At 43.9% G+C, this 17109-nt stretch overlaps 1 protein-coding gene and 1 long non-coding RNA gene across 5 annotated transcripts in view; one reads left to right on the forward strand and one right to left on the reverse strand.

The window, feature by feature from the left end:
• LOC120370860 (torsin-1A-interacting protein 1-like) overlaps positions 1–17109 on the forward strand; it is a 20984-nt gene continuing 3875 nt past the window's right edge. Inside the window, exons 1-7 of the mRNA XM_039486135.1 lie at positions 1–333; positions 2865–2939; positions 4541–4615; positions 5735–5782; positions 11954–12109; positions 15122–15184; positions 16772–16834. Coding sequence (XP_039342069.1) covers positions 132–333; positions 2865–2939; positions 4541–4615; positions 5735–5782; positions 11954–12109; positions 15122–15184; positions 16772–16834 — 682 coding nt within the window. The 5' untranslated portion in view covers positions 1–131. The remainder of the gene's footprint in view (positions 334–2864; positions 2940–4540; positions 4616–5734; positions 5783–11953; positions 12110–15121; positions 15185–16771; positions 16835–17109) is intronic.
• LOC120370861 overlaps positions 10824–17109 on the reverse strand; it is an 18068-nt gene continuing 11782 nt past the window's right edge. For 3 of the 4 annotated variants that reach the window (XR_005584000.1, XR_005583999.1, XR_005583998.1), the window contains 2 exons: positions 16696–16822; positions 12103–13023 (listed from right to left, as the gene is read on the reverse strand). This is a non-coding gene — a long non-coding RNA (uncharacterized LOC120370861). Of the gene's footprint in view, positions 11658–12102; positions 13024–16695; positions 16823–17109 lie in introns of those variants that run through there. The other variant, XR_005584001.1, reaches the window with a different exon arrangement.

A 17109-nucleotide genomic window follows, 5' to 3' on the forward strand; every position in this document is an offset into this window, starting at 1 on the left:
CCCCTAATAAACTTCCGCCCCTCAACATGGCCGACAGGAAGTGAGATTATCGAAGCAGCAGAGCCTATCATCAGCGGGCTGCAGTGCGGCGGCTTCAGCCTGAGGAGGAGTGCAGCGGGGGGCGTATCCGGATGGAAACGCGGCTGGCGGAGGAAGCGTTCCGCGAGGACGAAGGCGGGAGAGCCGAGAAGGAGCGAACGCCGAGAGGAGCCTATTATCTGCGCTCCAGGCAGCCGCTGCGCCAGGAAGCGGTGGAGATGCAGACACGGCAGAGAACCGGGGCCAAGCAGCCGGGGCCGGAGACCAGGCGGCGGGACGCCCAGGCTTCGGAAAGTGAGTGACTGGGCAGCGGTTACCGACCCGCGCTCTTGGAGCGGGCGGGCGGGCGCGCGTCGCGCCCCTGCTGTATCCTGTGGTTCGGGGCACGCTGGGGTGCGGTGAAGGGACGCGGGCGGGGGCCTCAGAGCGCTGCGGGATGCCCAGGGGGAGGGAGCGGTGTAATGGGGGGCGCAGGCATGATCCCGTACCGGCGTGGGGGGGGGGGTCGGCCGTGTCCCGTTCGCCCGGGGGAGGAGGGCGCCCTGGTCTCTGCCTCACCCGGTCCCTGCAGCCGGTCGGGCTCCGCGGGGGATGGGGGGGTGTCAGGGTCCTGAGCCCCCATTGGGTTCAGTGAGAGCTGCCGTGCTCAGCATCTAGGCTGGGGATCGGGGGGACATCACTGTGGTGTGGGTCACGGTGCACCCCGTGTGTGTGCGTGCTGGACCCGCCACGTGCGGGTCTCCCCAGGGGAGAGGCACCGCGTGGCTGCAGCACGCTGGGGCTGGGTTGGGTTTCCTTTCCCCGTACCCCGCGTCTCAGCTTCTCCCTGAGTTTGCCTGCCAAGTGCCCGGAGGGGACAGCTTAAACGCAGCAGACTTTACTTCTGTCATATGCAGCTAAACGGCTTCAGAGGGGCAGGTGAATGAAATGCAGGCAGCAAAAGTCTCCTTCGCTAGTAGGAGGAGCTTTACACGCTTCCCTTAAAACTGTTTCCAAGATAAAGGCTGGGGAGACCCAGGTGCGGAAGATGGGGCAACCTGGCTCCATAGGAATCGTTAATGTGACAGTGACATCTGGCCAGTAAAGTAATCCGGTTTAAGCAAATCAGTTGTGCTGCAAGAAACAGGGCAGGGCCAACTGGCTTTTGAAAGCAGAATAACAGCTTTATTTTGGGTACAATTAAATTCCATTCTCTTACCTGCTTGCACCTGTTTTCTTTCATACAGTCAATGTGTATCTTTTGTTTCTAGCATGATTGCCATTTTAAGGAGGGTAGAGTTTGCTATTAACCTTCGATGGTCTGGCCTGTCTGAGGCAGGGAGGGAAGAGATGTGGTACAGAGGACATTCAGCTTGGGCATTGCGCTGAGCATTTTCCCACCAGTTTTTGTCTATGGTAAAACTCTTTCCGGAATCTATATGGAGACGGTTGAGGTGTGCAGTGTGCTACATTCTTCTTAGCTGTCTCCCCACAACATAACTTTGTATCCAGCATCAGTTTTCTTTGAAAGGACCAGAAAGTGTTTAAAAATACACTATCTGCCAATGAATTGTAGTTATCAAATAGTTGAGATGTTACATTAAAGTTGTATAGAAGGTATTTTTAAAGTGAATCCCCAAAAGACTGGAATGACAAAGCTGAAGTTACTTGTACACCATTAATTCAGCCCCCTTGTAAATATTTATTACAATACAGTACTTAATTATATGATTGCGTACTTTTTTGCGGGCTCCTGCCTCGTTCATTGTTCAGGTTGGACTCTGCACTGTGAAGACTTAATTCTGCTACTCTTACTCATGTTGAATAATACCATATTACTTATGCAGTAACATTGATCTTAGTGAGTAAAGGTGGTAGAATTGGACCCTGTGTGTAAAGTGTGTGACATATTTAAATAGCTCACTGAAACAAGTGAAGAGTCAGGCTGTGCACTATACAATTGCTATGTCTGTTGACATGGAACACTTCCTCAATGGAAATAAAACTTACTCAAGTATTTTAAACTAAATAACTTGTAGATCTGTGCTTACTGCGTTATTTTGATCCTCCACAGTGAGTTCACTCTTGCCTTTATTCCCTGTGCACCAGAGACCAAAATTTGCTCTGTTACTTCAGTATAAATTTAAAACACGGAATTCAGCTTTACTTTGTAGCAGTGTTAATTGGTAAGCAGGCCTGCCTCATTCTCCATGTAGTAAATCTAAAGTGTGGTAAAACTTCTGGCTTCTACATAGTTCTAGATTTGTGCATGAGAAGGGGCTACTTTTATAGCTGCTCTCCTGCAAAGTTCTTCACATCCCTTAATGTATTTCACACTTCTCTGAATAGTTGTTTCAGGCTCTCTGCCAACTTTGTCAGGCTTCATTACATCTGTTTCCAGTTAGCTCACAGTGCAACCATAAGGGGTTGAGACTTCATTTTTTATTTTTTTGTTTTTACGCGCCGGTTTAGTTTCTCATAGGGATGTAAATACTGTTTAAAAGTTAACTGTTTAAACAGTAAAAAATATTTAATCTAAATGGTTAATTGCTGGGATCTATTTCCTCTCCTATCCTTACACTCTTAAAATTAAGCAGGAAGGCTCAAGTTGAATAGTAAAGCCCGTGCATTTCAATATTTGATGACAAGTCTCTTATGCACAACTTGCCTCTTATGTGGTTGTATGAGTGACTTTACTAGTTCAATCTCAGTGCTCTTATAAACTGAATAAAAATTGAATTTCCAGACTGATTCAGACATTTTTATTTCTATAGATATGTGCACACTAAATTACCTGTTTGTTTCTAAAGTACCTGTGGCTTTTTTTTTCTGTGAATGTTTTGAAGATGAAGTGTCCACATACAGAACCAGAAGACAAAGGGACAACACAAATTACAACAGCCAGACACGCTTGACAGAAGGTAACAGTGGGCTTCCTTTCCTTTCCCTTCCCTTCCCTTCCCTTCCCTTCCCTTCCCAGTTAGAGGAAGTCTCCCCCCTCCCAGATCTTATGAATTGCTATCAACAATAAATTAGTTCCTTAAAATATCTACAATATCCAGTTTCAATAATTTACCTATCTGCAGAGAAATATTAGATTTCACTCTGCAGTATTGTGTCTTCTTTCAAATAGTTAAGGTAGGCACTACTAGATTTTTAAATTGCCATTTACACAGTAAAGGCACTGTTGTGCTCTTTCAGATGCACCTTAACAGGATAGTTTTTTTTGTATAGTCTCCATTAATTTATGATTAATAAAAATATAATATTACAAAAAATATTTATTATTGAGGCCCCTTGGGTCTCAGCACATAGTTTAGATGCATCGAAATCAAACATTTGTATATAGGATTCTGCTAGGCCAAAAAAAGCCAGTATTTATTTGTTGTTCATACAGTGGTATATTCTTGAATCAACGATTGGTTTCCTAATCCATTGGTGTTCAGTTATTCCACATGGTTAGGGATTAGAAGGATGGTATTACTAAACAATTTTTTTTTAGGACTTGTTATCTTGCTTTTATTGATCTTTGGGCCTCTTTGATGCGTTAACCTCTCTAGGATTAGGGTTTTTGGGGAGGATTGGGTGAGGAACTTCACTTCCTCTTTAGCTCCTTGATGACATATGGGGAAGTTTCATGGAGCCTGATCATTGATTCTTTAGGATTGATCTAGGGGCAGATTTTGGGGCAGGATCAAACATTGCTTCATTTAGAGAAGTTTGGTCTGACTCACTCAATGAATGAATGACTTCAAAGCATGTCCTGTCTCAGTCCCTGACATAGAATCTTACGCTGTCACTCATTCAGGACTGAATCCTGCCTGACCTGCACCTTAAGCAAGTGCAATTTTTTACCTTCAGATCCAGAGCACTGGCCAGTACCCTTTGAACTAACTAACTGAGTGACTGCTTGCGGTAGTAGATTGTAAGCTTCTGTGTAGACCAGCTTTTAGAGGGTGATGAGGCACCCACTTTATCAGTGGGTTTTGCAGCTATTTGCCATATGGCAGAAGAATGCTGAGACTTGAGGATCCTGGGATCGATTCCAGCCTCCAGAGGGAAGTGTCCTCTAGGGGTAATAGACCCTTCTGCCCCATTCCCCTTGCTTGTCTCTGCCACTCTCAGCTCCTGTTCCTGTCCTCGCATCCCCTTTGTTTCTGCTCCCACTTTGCTGCCCATCCCCTGGATACACTAGCTACTTCTTGTCCTGCACAGACCTTGCAAACCTCAGGAAAATTGCCAAACTGGAGTTGTGGACTTGAGAAGACCATGTTCTTGAAGAGATGGAGTGGAGGGTTAAAGTACTTGTGGCGGAGGAGTGACTGCTTTGGTGACTCCCTGATCTTATTTGCCATACCCAACAGTCTCATAAGAGTTAACAGTCCAGCCAATCAGAAACTAGCATATTTATAGAGCGTTTTCTCTGCTTAGCGGAAGTGTGTCAAACTGTTCTATAAACCCATCAGAACCCAGTTTTTCAAAATGTTATACTTTTAATGTATTCCTCTTTCTCTTGTTTTAGGGAGTGAAAGTGCATTTGGCATAGCAGATATATCGCCTTTGGTTCGACCGAGTATAAGAAAGAGTCGACAGACAGGTAAATTAACTTTTAAACCTAAAGGATGGGGTTTTCACTAGTTACAGTATAATGTTAGTGAAACACACACAGGACTTGTGGGAGCATAGTTCAGTGATCACAGCCGGGAGTGGGAATTAGGGGACCTCAGTTCTATTTCTGACTTTGTCGTTGACTTGCTGTATAATCTTGGGCAAGTCACTTAATCTCTCTGCACTTTGCTTTTTTCTCTAAAATGGGGGTGGTACTCTTCTATCTCACAGGAGTTTGTGAGGATTAATGTACGTATGTAAAGCCTTTGAGATCATCAGATGGAAAGTGCTATACAAGCGTATATTGTTTTACAGTGCATGAGTTGCAGTAATAGTTGGCTGGGATATTGCAACATATAGTAATTGAGTCAGATAGCATTGTGTGGTTTTGTAAAAGCACTGAGTAAATGCTGTGACCAATAGTATCTGTAGTTATGCAAGCTAAGAGAAGGGTAATAATTTATATCTTGAAGCATGAGATCTTAACAAGGATTCCGGTGACACCTTAAAGATTAACAGATTTATTTGAGCATAAGTTTTCGTGGGTAAAAAACCACTTCTTCAAATGCGAAGAAGTGGTTTTTTACCCACGAAAGCTTATCCCCCAAATAAATCTGTTAGTTTGTAAGGTGCCACTGGGCTCCTTGTTGTTTTTGTGGATACAGACTAACACGGCTACCCCCTGATACTTGAAGATATAAATTGACTCTCTCAAAAGGATTGGGAAGGGATCCCAGACCATCCAATGTTTAGCATTACACTTCACCAAATGCATTATTGGGATTTGGCAGTACCTTCTCTAAAGCATCAGGCATAGACCACTGCCAGATGCGGGTTACTGGGCTCGATAGACTAATGGTTAGGTGTAATTTGGCACATCCCATGTTTCATTAAAAAACAAAAATATGAAGGACATAATGAAGTTTTAATTTGCCAACCTCTGGCGGTTGGGAGGGGAGCTAGGTCTGTTTTACAAGTGAGTGTGCAGCCTTTGCAGTGTCCTGAGAAATGTATCAGTGACTGCATCAGATAACCACAGCACGAACATGACTGCTTCATTTCCTTCCTTTTTTTCTGTTAATCGTTCTTGTGTTGTTTTGCCTTACAGAAAACACGCTCTCCAGTGCAAGTAGAGATTTCAAACGGAATGAGTCAGGTTGGTTCAAGTGACTTTTTTCCCCCTTTTAAATATTCTGGTCTGCTTACTGTTATAGGGTTGTTTCTGTGAGTTTTGCTTGTTATGACTGTAATGCCCAGATCGAGAGAGAGTGAGAGCACATGCAGAACTGAACGTTGACAGTGGAGTTTGCTGCTACTTGAAAAATGCTGAGATGTTGAGTGTTCCAAGTATAGACCTTTGACAATGTGCTATTACAATGACTTTTTCTGATTTCCTCCCCCACCCCAATACAGTAAAGTTGAAGTGTAACTGCATGACACTGGAAGCTGATTGGGTGGATTTTTCTTTCAAAAGAATTTCAGTTTACTCAGCACTGCATTTACTATGACACCCCCATGAGTAGAAGTGAAACTTAAAAACCAGTATCCTAGTGCAAAAACTTCAAATAGCATGTGACACAGTTGCAGCAATGACGCTTAGTGGTTTAAGTGTAGACACTCACTACAGCGACAGGAGGGGTTCTCCCATTGCTGTAGTTAATCCACCTCCTCGAGGAGAGTGGATGGAAGAATTCTTCTGTTGACCTTGTGCTGCTTACAACGAGAGTTAGGTCATCTTACCTATATCATTCAGGGGTGTGGATTTTTCACACCCAGGAGTGATGTAGATGGGTCAACCTAGCTTTTTAGTGTAGACCTGGCCTCAGATGTCAGCTATATATTTTTTTAAGCTCTATATTTAAAATTTATGTAAATGTCAGTGCTCTTATTGTTTTAAAAACAAAACCCTCCATTTTATAAGTGATTTTTGAGCTAAAGGTATGTTTTGGGTGCTGGAAGTATTTTTCATTTGGCTTCGTGCCTCATTGTGTTTACAGTTACCACGATAACCACATGCACTATTGTATATTGTGTCTTATACACTGAATAATTTTGCAGATGTAATCACTTTGCATAGTGGATTTTGATACTGTAGGAATGGCTGAGCTCTATACCGGTTTTAAAAACTGGATTCTGAAGAGTTTAAAGAACAGCCAAAGCATATAAGACTATCAGAAAATACTCTAGAAATGGTAGTTTCTAATTGGCTGGGGTGTTACCTACTGTTGGGTGTGTCAGATAAGATCAGTCACCAAAAGAGGGATGCTCTGAAGACCCACCATGTAGGCAGGTGATAGGCACTGTCTAAAGCTGCTGATTACAGCAGTCTTGTGTTAGGTGTGGCTTGTTAACTCCTCCATTCCTATAAGGGAGGTGGGAGTGATCCTCTGGACAGAAGGATCCAGGATCTGGGACAGTAGGGGCCAAAGGGAAGAACCTAGGAACAGCCAAGCCTGAGGACAAAGCTCAGGCTGGAATTTGTTTCCCTTTTTGATAAAGCCAGACTCCAGGCAGAGTGAGAGTTTGCTGTACTAAGAGCAGGTTAAGAATGCTACCTGCTCACACTAACTTTTTCCTCCCCAGTCAGGCAGTTTGCATTACTAGCTGGTGAAATTAGGCAAGATTTATACCCTAATATTTAGTTTCACGAGGGAAGTGAAATTGCAGATCTCTGCATCTTCCTCTTTCCTGTGACTTTTGTTCCTGTAATAGAGAGCTTATGAAAAAACCCTCCAGTTGACAAATAACTGCTTAATTCTGCAGATGATTTCTTTTAGATTGGGTTTGTGAAACATTTGTTTGTTTCTTAAAAGGAACTTGACACTGAACCTTGTAAAAAGAAAACAAGCTGTGGCTTACACAGCTGAAAAGGACAGTCTGTACCCTTTTGCTGACATTTCAGAGATTTCTGTTTGCATAATTTCATCCCCCTCACAGCCCAGTTTCTCCAAGATGATAGACCACTGTTACCTGAGTTAAAGGAGACTCCCCATTAACCATTAGTGTTATAGGGCCTAAGACATACAGTTGAACATTTGAAAGTTGCTCTTGGAGTGAATTCCTATGTTTCCCAAACTTCTATCAGTAGCAATTGATTACAACCAGGTTAATACTCTTTGGAACTGCTAAAGTCTGTAAGGGAATTAATAGCTATATCTTCGCTTAAAGTAATAATAGTGATTTAAAGAACTGTTGTATTGTTCAGTACAGACATCTGATGTCATATTTGCCCCTTTTATGTGCTGTAGTAGTGTATTTTAATCTTATGTGAAATAAAACTATTTCCCACTGTTTCATTATGCTGTTCTTATTGTTTGATAACTGGAGAGTATTTTTAAAACTGGACAAATACATTTTAAATTTAGCACAAAAATTGCTGTGAGCTGTTCCTAGAATAAGTATCACTTTCTTTCTGTTTCCTTTCCTTCCATCTAAAGAGAGACTGCGAGATCTGCACAATTCACCTGCATGTACGTTGCCTAAACTATTAGGAGTGCATGAGTGTCTGGATAGCCTAAGAATGTTAAAGATGAATTGACAAGTAGTTAAGGCCCCAAATGTAGGTTTTGCATGAAAGAATAAAGGGCTTGTCTACACACTCTTATGGAAATAAGCTATACTGGTGTAAGCAGCTTTATACCCATATAATTGTGTCCACAGTGTGGAGTTTCACCAATCTGAACAATCAGGTTTTAAATTGATATAGGTAAGTCAGTACTTAAACTGTGTGTAGACCAGCCCTTAGTATAAAGAAATGTCTTTGTGAAAACTTAAATAAATACTTCAGCAAAAACAGTGTTATATTCTTTTGGTGGTGAAATATTCCCCAAGAGTGTTGGACCTCTGGCACCCTCACAAAACCCAGATGCAATTGTGCTATTGCATGAGAGCCAGGAAGTGAACCTAAGTAAACGTGAAACTGACTAGTCTAGTTTTCTGATCAAGTTGAGTGTGTTGCAAACTAGACTGCAGGCACTCTGTTTTGTTTTTTTTTAAGTAGAGGTTTCTAAATATGTGAGCAGTCTGTCTTGAGTTCCTTGACTATTTACTTTTCTGATAGCATATTGCAACAGTCTTGAGAACCCATCTTCCCTAGATTTGCGGGAAGGTCTTGCACTTGACTCATGACGTTGATGTTCTAAAATCTTGAAAACTGGTAATGGAAAAAGCTGATTATCCCATCTACCAGGGGCCAGGGTAGGACTGTTCCTACAGTATATTTTCCAGCACACTGTAGTTCTAGATGCTTTAAGCGAGGGGGCAGCAGTCTATTAATTACTTATTACAGTAGAACCTCAAAGATATGAACACCAGAGTTATGGACTGACCAGTCAACTAGACACCATGTGAAACTGGAAGTAACCAATCAGGCAGCAGCAGAGACCCCCTTCCCCACCCTCCAAAAAACAACAACAACAGAGATACTGTACTGTGCTTGTATTGCATCTTTAAAGGTAGGCACGTCTGGGCTTCCTGTCCCCATCCCACCCCCATGCACGGGGCAGCCACTTACAGCTAGGAGGTGAAGATGCTGGGGCTGCCAGCCCAAGGCAGCCAGAGACAGCGGAGCAGGAGCAGCACTGAGGTCTGCGCCGCTTCTCCCACACTCCCCCTAGCTGGGAGGGGGATGCACTTTTTTTCTGTCCCCGGAGCGGGACATGCTGTTTACTTACACACTCACAACACCCCCCCACACACACACACACACCCAGCTGGGAGAGGGACAAGCTTGCAAACTCAGTCCGACCCAGGGAAAGAAGCTGCCTGCAAGGAAGTTGCTGGTGCTGAGGAGGGAGCTCAGCCACTGCTGGAGCCTGTACGAACATTTCAGAGTTACGGACAACTTCCATTCCCAAGGAGTCCGTAACTCTGAGGTTCTACTGTAATAATCACCTTACAAATAGCCAGGCAATTTATGTTTTGTAAACATCACAGATTTTATTACTTCAAAAAGATAGTCCATTAGTAGAACTAATTCACTTCTTTTATTTTGCACTGATGCATTCATTTTGTAGATAGGAAATTCCTATTACATTTAAACAGGATGTTTAGAACCCAAGATACTACAAAAATTTTTCCCACTTGCTCTCTTCCTAGAGGAAATCCTAATCTATCAGACAAACAATTTAGAGTGAAGCATATAAATTCCTTTTAAATAGGCAAACAGGCTGCTGTTGAATCACTGACTGACACTGTTGCAACAGAAGCAGTTTTTTAGTAGTTAAATCTCCTGGAATCCCAAAAGATTTCAATAAAAGTAAAGCCCCGTCTGAGCTTTGATTGGTTTTTGAGACGTTTGAAAGCTGTACATATTTCTTACATGCTATTAGGGCATAAGATAGCAGTCTTCCCTAAACTGGTCTTGGTGGCCACTGTGAGCCACAGTGTTTGCATTATAGAGGGGAGTTTTTAACTATTAATCGTAAATTCGGGCTTGGAAGAAGCCCCAGTACATTTTTAGAAATGAAGATTGAAAGAACTTAAGGCAAAACTGAGATCTTGAGCACAGTTTGAGAGCAAATGACTATGAACAGCTTCTGCTGCTATCAGCCATGTAAAAATACCTGGCCTAATGGGTTTGTTGTGAATACAGTGGTGACTGTGGCACACTTTAAGAGTAAAAAACTTTTGCTAATAGTTGCTATGCCCCTTTTTATGTAAGTTCTACACTAACCCCACTCCTTTGGAGGTGATGGGGAGCTGTAACTGCAGAAAAGTCTAGTGTAGCATAGCTATTACTGCAGAAATCAGTAGTCTTGGGGGTCCCCAGTCATGGGCCATAGTAGCATCAAGAGGCTTCTTGCCTCTACCAGCACCATTTCCCTCTACTATGTGTTGATCCTTGACTTTTTGCAACCTTGTGTTTCAATATGAGATTCCTACTTGTGGACTGAGATTTTAAAACAAACCAAAAAGCCACATTTATCAAAAGGAAATACACCTCTACCTCAATATAATGCTGTCCTTGGGAGCCAAAAAATGTTATCACGTTATAGGTGAAACCGTGTTTATACTGAACTTGCTTTGATCCACCGGAGTGTGCAGCCGCCTCCACCCCCCATCCCCCCGAGCACTGCTTTACCGTGTTATATCCAAATTTGTGTTATATCGGGTGGCGTTATATCGAGGTAGCACTGTAATTGTATTTGTGGAAGGAATATTAAACGTTATGCTTCAGTGCTTAAGCCAATCTCTAACTACTAGAGATCAGGAAGAGACCGAACGTGTGGGTCATAGTACTTCACATCTGCCAGTTGTGCAGTTCTTACCCCTACCTCTGAAGCGTCTAATGCTGGCCACTGTTGGAAACGTGATAATGGACTAGATGGACCTCTGGTCTGATTCAGTCTGGTGGTTCCTATCCAGCTCTGTTCACTTAAAGTTCTCAGGTTTGTTTAGACTGTGGCTTCTGAATTAGAAAGCCCATGACTTCAATAATACCTCACAAAAGAATATTGCATTGTATCTTTTAATACAGACTTAGAGTTAAATATAACTAGGGGGTGGGTGTGAAACTGAGAGTTAATAATTATTTCACAGATGAGAAGTTAGTCAACTAAAGATTTGAAATGAAAAGGAGTAATATAGAAGAACTGTTTTAGATGGCAGGAACTGCAGAATAGGCAATGATATTTTTATGAAGGAATGCTGAGAAGGCTGGTATTACACAAGGCAGGAAGGGGCTATTTCTTTAACAAAAACAAAAAACTCTTCAAACCTGTATTGTAGTCTTAAGAGATGCCAGTCTGAATTGGTCACCTTTCACCTTCAAGGCGCTGTACAGCTCTGCTCTTCCATTCACAACCTCTTCTCTGTTCATGCCCCATGCTTTGTCAGCCCTGTGCATTTGGTCACCCTCTTGATTGCCTCCCATGGTCAGCTCTGTGCCATCTATCATGCTACATCCCTACTGAACATCTGAAATATCCCTCTGATTCTGTGCACCATATGGTGGTACCTCGCTCTTTCAAATCCTTCTTCTAGCTTGATTCTCTTGGTTGACCTGCCATCTTGGTGGACTTTGCTCCTTCCTAGTATTAACATTACCCAAGGGAGAACTGTAGTGCCCAAACAGTTACACAAGTTGACAAAATAGCAAGTAACAAGATATGTACATCCAGTAGTTTATCTTACAACCTTTCCTGTTGTGGCCTTCACCTTTTGGTGTCCCATGATTAGTGTAGGCCATAAACTTCTTGAGACAGAGACCTGTCCTTTTATACTGTAAAATGTGATGCATACAGGTAGTGCTGTTAGCTATATATAATAGCCTTTGAGTTGTGTGGCAAGCAGTTCTTAATCTTTATATAACCTGTTGTCTTTGCAGATGAGGAGGAGGAGGAGGAAGACGAAGAGAATGCTGATGGCTACAGTGATGATGATGAATCTGAAAATGATGGGGGAAATTATAAGAAGACTAATGTGCGTCAACCACCAAGCAATAATGGAAGTGATGATTTGCAGTCGTCCCTTCTGTCAAAGGGTTTGTCTCCAATGATTATCAGTTCAGTTTTTTAAACGTGTAAACTTTGGGCCAGAACAAAGCAAAACATAAGATATCATTACAGTACAGTCCTGTATACATGGCATTACAGTTTTGTAGTTCAGTGTAGCATTCTGAAAAATTGGGCAGAGAGAACCACCCTTTGATACGTATGAAATATTTGTACAGTTGAGACAAAGGGGGAAAGATATCATCTTTTATTGGACCAAGTTCTTGGTGAGAGAGGCGTTCAAGCTACATAGAGCTCTTCAGCTGTGGGGAAGGTACTAAGAATGTCACAGCTAAACGAAAGATTGAACAGATAGTTTATGCTAACTACTTATGATATATTCTAAGGGACCATTCAAGGTGAAGTGGGCTATTAACACCCCTGAAGTCATAAGACTAAACGGGGGTTAGTGGGTTACAGATTGTAATAAGACATAAATTAGTGTCTCTTTATTAAGACCATGATTTTTAGTGTCTAGCAAAGGTATGAATTTAAGCTCCCAGGCTCATCTTTTGAAAGTATTGCGCAGGTTTCCTTTGAGGATGAGGACTGATAGGTCAGATATAGAGTGGTGGCTTTGTGAAAAGTGTTTGCCAACAGGTGATCTGGTATTTTTCTCTTTTTCCTGTGAGTTCATTTGAGAGCTTAATTACTAGTTTCACCGCATAGTTGTTGAGGCATTTAGTGCACTGGATGAGTAGGACCCATGGATCTTGAAGGGTGTTTTGTGTGGTGGGGGTGGGGGTGTTGATCATTGTATTAGTGGGGATATGTCTGCAGGTTTTGTGTCTGTTGTTCTGGCTGGGTCTGGTGCTGCTTTGAGTTGGTGTGCCCTGGTCTGTGGTGTCCTGGGCTTCTGATGATGGACATTTGCCATCTCTTGCTGGAGGTTGCTGAAAAACATCTGACACAACATAGTAGCCAAGATTCATTTTCTAGCCTGCTTAAATCCTGTTTAAACATGAGAAATCTACTATAAATCATTTTGTTTAAATATAATAAAGTTGAAGTTCTCCTAATTTTATTAAGGGAGCACTGTTAATTTGAAAACTAGTCAGTTGAAAAAAGCTCCTTGACAATTTTTGTGGATTTAGGTATTTATTTATTTTAAATAATCACTATACCGTTGTGTTAGGCCAAAATGCTCAAAAGTGAAATCCTAAATTTAAGTGCACATATAGGCCCCGGTCACTTAAGATACATGCTTGATAAGACTCATGTGAGTAACTTTACTTGTGTGTTTCCAGGAGTGGGGCCATAGCCGCTTAATTAGGTGGCCTTATTTTTTTTCTAGAAGAGCTGAGTTACTGACAGCTCCTAATGACTCTGGCAATGGAAACTAACTATACCAAGTGCTATCAAATAAAGTGATGAAAGAGAATTTTTTCCTCTACTCTTTCTCAGTTATAGTCATCTTAGATGTGACTTGTAACAGTATGAAAAGACTTTTAGACAGAAGTGTTTGGGGTTTTTTTAAGTTAAGGGCCCCTTTAAGACATGATTTAAGATAAATTGATTTGCAGTCTCTTCAACTGATACTAAAGTGTCTGAATAGATACACTGGAGGACTGGGTGATTGAGGACTGGTAATAGGTTATGGTATGAATCCAGTCTGGTCAAAATCGAATCAACTTGCTATATGATTGCTTATGGGAGAAGACCAGGGGAGCGGCCAGGTGCTCCAACCTGACCAAGCACAGAGATGAACTGGACTTGGAGATGAGAGGTGCATGCAAAAGCAGAGCTGTGCTGGCCTTTGTTCAGTTTTAAGGAGGTGGTGTACAGCACCTACACAGTCAATATGCTTTAGCACCCTTGCCCCTAGGCATGACCCCTCAGACTTCAGGTGCATGGTGAGATGACTGGCCTTGTTGTTAAACAAGTGGTTTTGGTTCCAAAAGGCATTAGTCTGGTGGTGCCTCTCATGAGAATTAATTTCACTTTAGTTATAACTTTCCATCCTCTGCTTAGAACTCCAGTGACTGAATTCAAAGACTAGGAAATAAAGACAGCTAAAAGTGTAGGTAGGGACAGGCTGCATGAGAAAGAAGTGACTGTTTTAAATCTCCCCCAGCATCCCAAATGCCAACCTGCCCTTTGAGTAGCAGTTTGGAAGTACTATGTCCATGATTGATTTGTCTCCAAATTGGTCAGTGTCTATTAAATTTATGATCTCTGTTCATTTTATTGTGGTGCTGCTTCTGTGGTTTGAATGTAATCCTATGCTGAATCTCAAACAATGAGCAGCCACTAATGAGGACATTGCCCAATGTGACAGGCATGTGTGGCTGCAGCTGAGCAAACACTGTGTTGAAGTATTAGACATGATACATAGCATTCATGTCCCATATGTTCACTTATGAGTGTTCGTGCTCCTAAACCTCTGATCAGGGTCAATTGTTTTAGGTTATCTCCTGGGATTCTGGGCTACCCTTCCATTACCCATTCATTTTCCTTGCTCAGATTCTGCCTGCCTGTCTGCTAGCATCCTCTACTCTCTCTCCATCTGTGACTATGCATCTATATACCTATCTATATGTGAGATCTTTCATCTTTGAGACAATTGCTGTGATTACAAAGGATTGATTTGACTCAAGGAGCCATAAATGTAGGTGTTTTTGTACCATGTGAGTAAACATTACATGTACCCTCACTGAAACCATAACAACAGATAACTGCATGGTGTGCATATTCATACATGTTGATGGAATGCAGTTTACACTGTCCTTTTCAGGAGTTACTTTTTAGTATCTTTTACCTTCTCGTATTTTTTACATGAATACTCCCAAGGCTCACTTTGATATAAAAGCTTGCATTTTGGGTTATAAAGCACTATCTGGTCCAGTTTTCTGATGGTGTTACACAGCACGTTGGTGGGCAGAAGTAACTTTGAGGACTGAGATTGTGCTTGACAAAACTACTTTTCTTCTGTTTCTTGAATCTCATATGGTAATGGTATTGCTTTAAATTATGCATATGTTTCTTCTGTTACTATGTTCCAGATCCCCCAACAGTTGTACAAAAACAACCAGTGTTTAACCAGAAGATGACATTCAGGAGACCAAGTATGTGGATAAAACTCTGCCTCTTGTTTACCTATGTATAGACCAGGGGTCTCAAACATGCGGCCCGCGGGCCGGAGCTCTTCCCTGCGGCCCACGGAGCTCCCCAGGGCCGCCCAGAGGGGGGGGCAAAGGGGGCAATTTGCCCCGGGCTCCGCAGGGGCCCCCAAGAGAAAAGCGGAGGCTCCCGCCTCCGCCCCTTTCCTGGAGCCTCGGCGCATAGAGCGCCAAGTCTCCGTCCGAGCGCCTGAGCCCCGCCCCGCCCCGAGCCGCGTGGGGAGGGGGCGGGGCTGGGAGCTCTGGGCTGAGCGCTGCGCTCGGCGTGGAGCTCCCAGCCCCACCCCCTCACCACGCGGCTCTGAGCGGACGAAGCTCAGGCCTCGCCGAGACGCGCTCGGGTAAGGTGGGGAAGCGGACCCGCCGGGCCGGGCCGGGCCTGGGAAGCGGACCCGCCGGGCCGGGCCGGGCCTGGGAAGCGGACCCGCCGGGCCAGGCCGTGGGGAAGGGAAGCGAGACCGCCGGGCCGGGGAGGGAAGCGAGACCGCCGGGCCGGGGAGGAAGCGAGACCCGCCGGGGCCGGGAAGCGAGACCCGCCGGGCCGGGGTGGGGAGGGAAGCGAGACCCGCCGGGCCGGGGAAGGGAAGCAAGACCCGCCGGGCCGGGCCGGGGGGTGGGGGAGGGAAGCGGGACCAGCCGGGGTGGGGAAAAGAGGGACCCGCCGCCGCTGAAGCGCAGCCCGGTCTTCGGCGGTGGGGGGCCCCTTCTGTTCCGGGACCCGCCGCCTAAGTGCCCCACCGCCAAGCCACCAAACAGCTGTTGGTGGCGCTTAGCACTTTCCAGGAGGGAGGGGGGAGGAGCGGGGAGCCGCGCGCTTAGGGGAGGAGGTGGAGAAGAGACAGGGCAGGGGCGGGGCCTTATGGAAGGGGTGGATTGGGGGTGGGGCCGGGGCAGCAAGGGGGCGTGTCAGTGATGCAGCCCTCGGGCCAATGCACTAGTCCTCATGCGGCCCTCGGGGTCATTTGAGTTTGAGACCCCTGGTATAGACTGATTGCTATTTTCTTTTGGTGGTTCAGCATTTGAGGAGTTTGTTAGCTCTACATAAACATGTTTAGTTATTTGTGCTTTTCTGAAAACGGGACCTGGGAGGAGTGTGGATGGGAAACTGAAGCTGGTCTGCCAGTTGAAAGAGATCAGTTTGCTGGCCTGAAACAGTTGTGAACTTGCCATTGTATTTGTCTCTGGGGATGGGGCAGGGCTGGCTTTGAACTCTTTGATGCAAACCTGAAATGAAATCCTTTCCAACTGATTATTTGTCACAGTAGCAGCTGGACTGCTGAGTTCATAGTCCCTTCCGCACTTCTGTTAGTGAGACAATGCTGGCTAAGCAGTGTTCTCAATGAGGTCAAGTCATTTAACCTTTAATCTTTCTGCCTGTTTTACTGTAGAATTAATCTACAGAAAGCAGAAGCTAGACTGAGTTTAGAGCTAAAATCAATTTTCATATGATTTCTCACCCCTTCCATTGATAACTAGATAAATGGATCAGGATTCTGTCATCTTAACTCCCCTTCCCTCCAATCACTCCAACAGATGAAGCTGAATCTCAGGTTCAACCCAGTACGCTGAAGAAGCGTTCACAGCCTGCAGCAAAAAGTAAGATTTATGCTTTCAGATCTGTTTAATGTGTATATAGCATTTAACCATTTTTGTGCCCATCCTTGTATTCAAGCCCCTTTAACTTGGTGCTGTATAGTGGGTCCTGCTAGAACAGACCTGCATTACAGATCCTGCTTATCAGGAGACATATTTTCAGCACTGAGGGAAAGATAACTCAAGAGGCCTCTTGTCTAATCTCTGATTTCCACCTGGTCTGCCCTCTACTCCTTTAATAGACTCTGGCATCAATATGAGATTAAATTTGGGGCACA

The sequence above is a fragment of the Mauremys reevesii genome, linkage group 8 (assembly GCF_016161935.1).
Source record: "Mauremys reevesii isolate NIE-2019 linkage group 8, ASM1616193v1, whole genome shotgun sequence".
In the NCBI taxonomy this organism is placed as follows: Eukaryota; Metazoa; Chordata; order Testudines; family Geoemydidae; genus Mauremys; species Mauremys reevesii.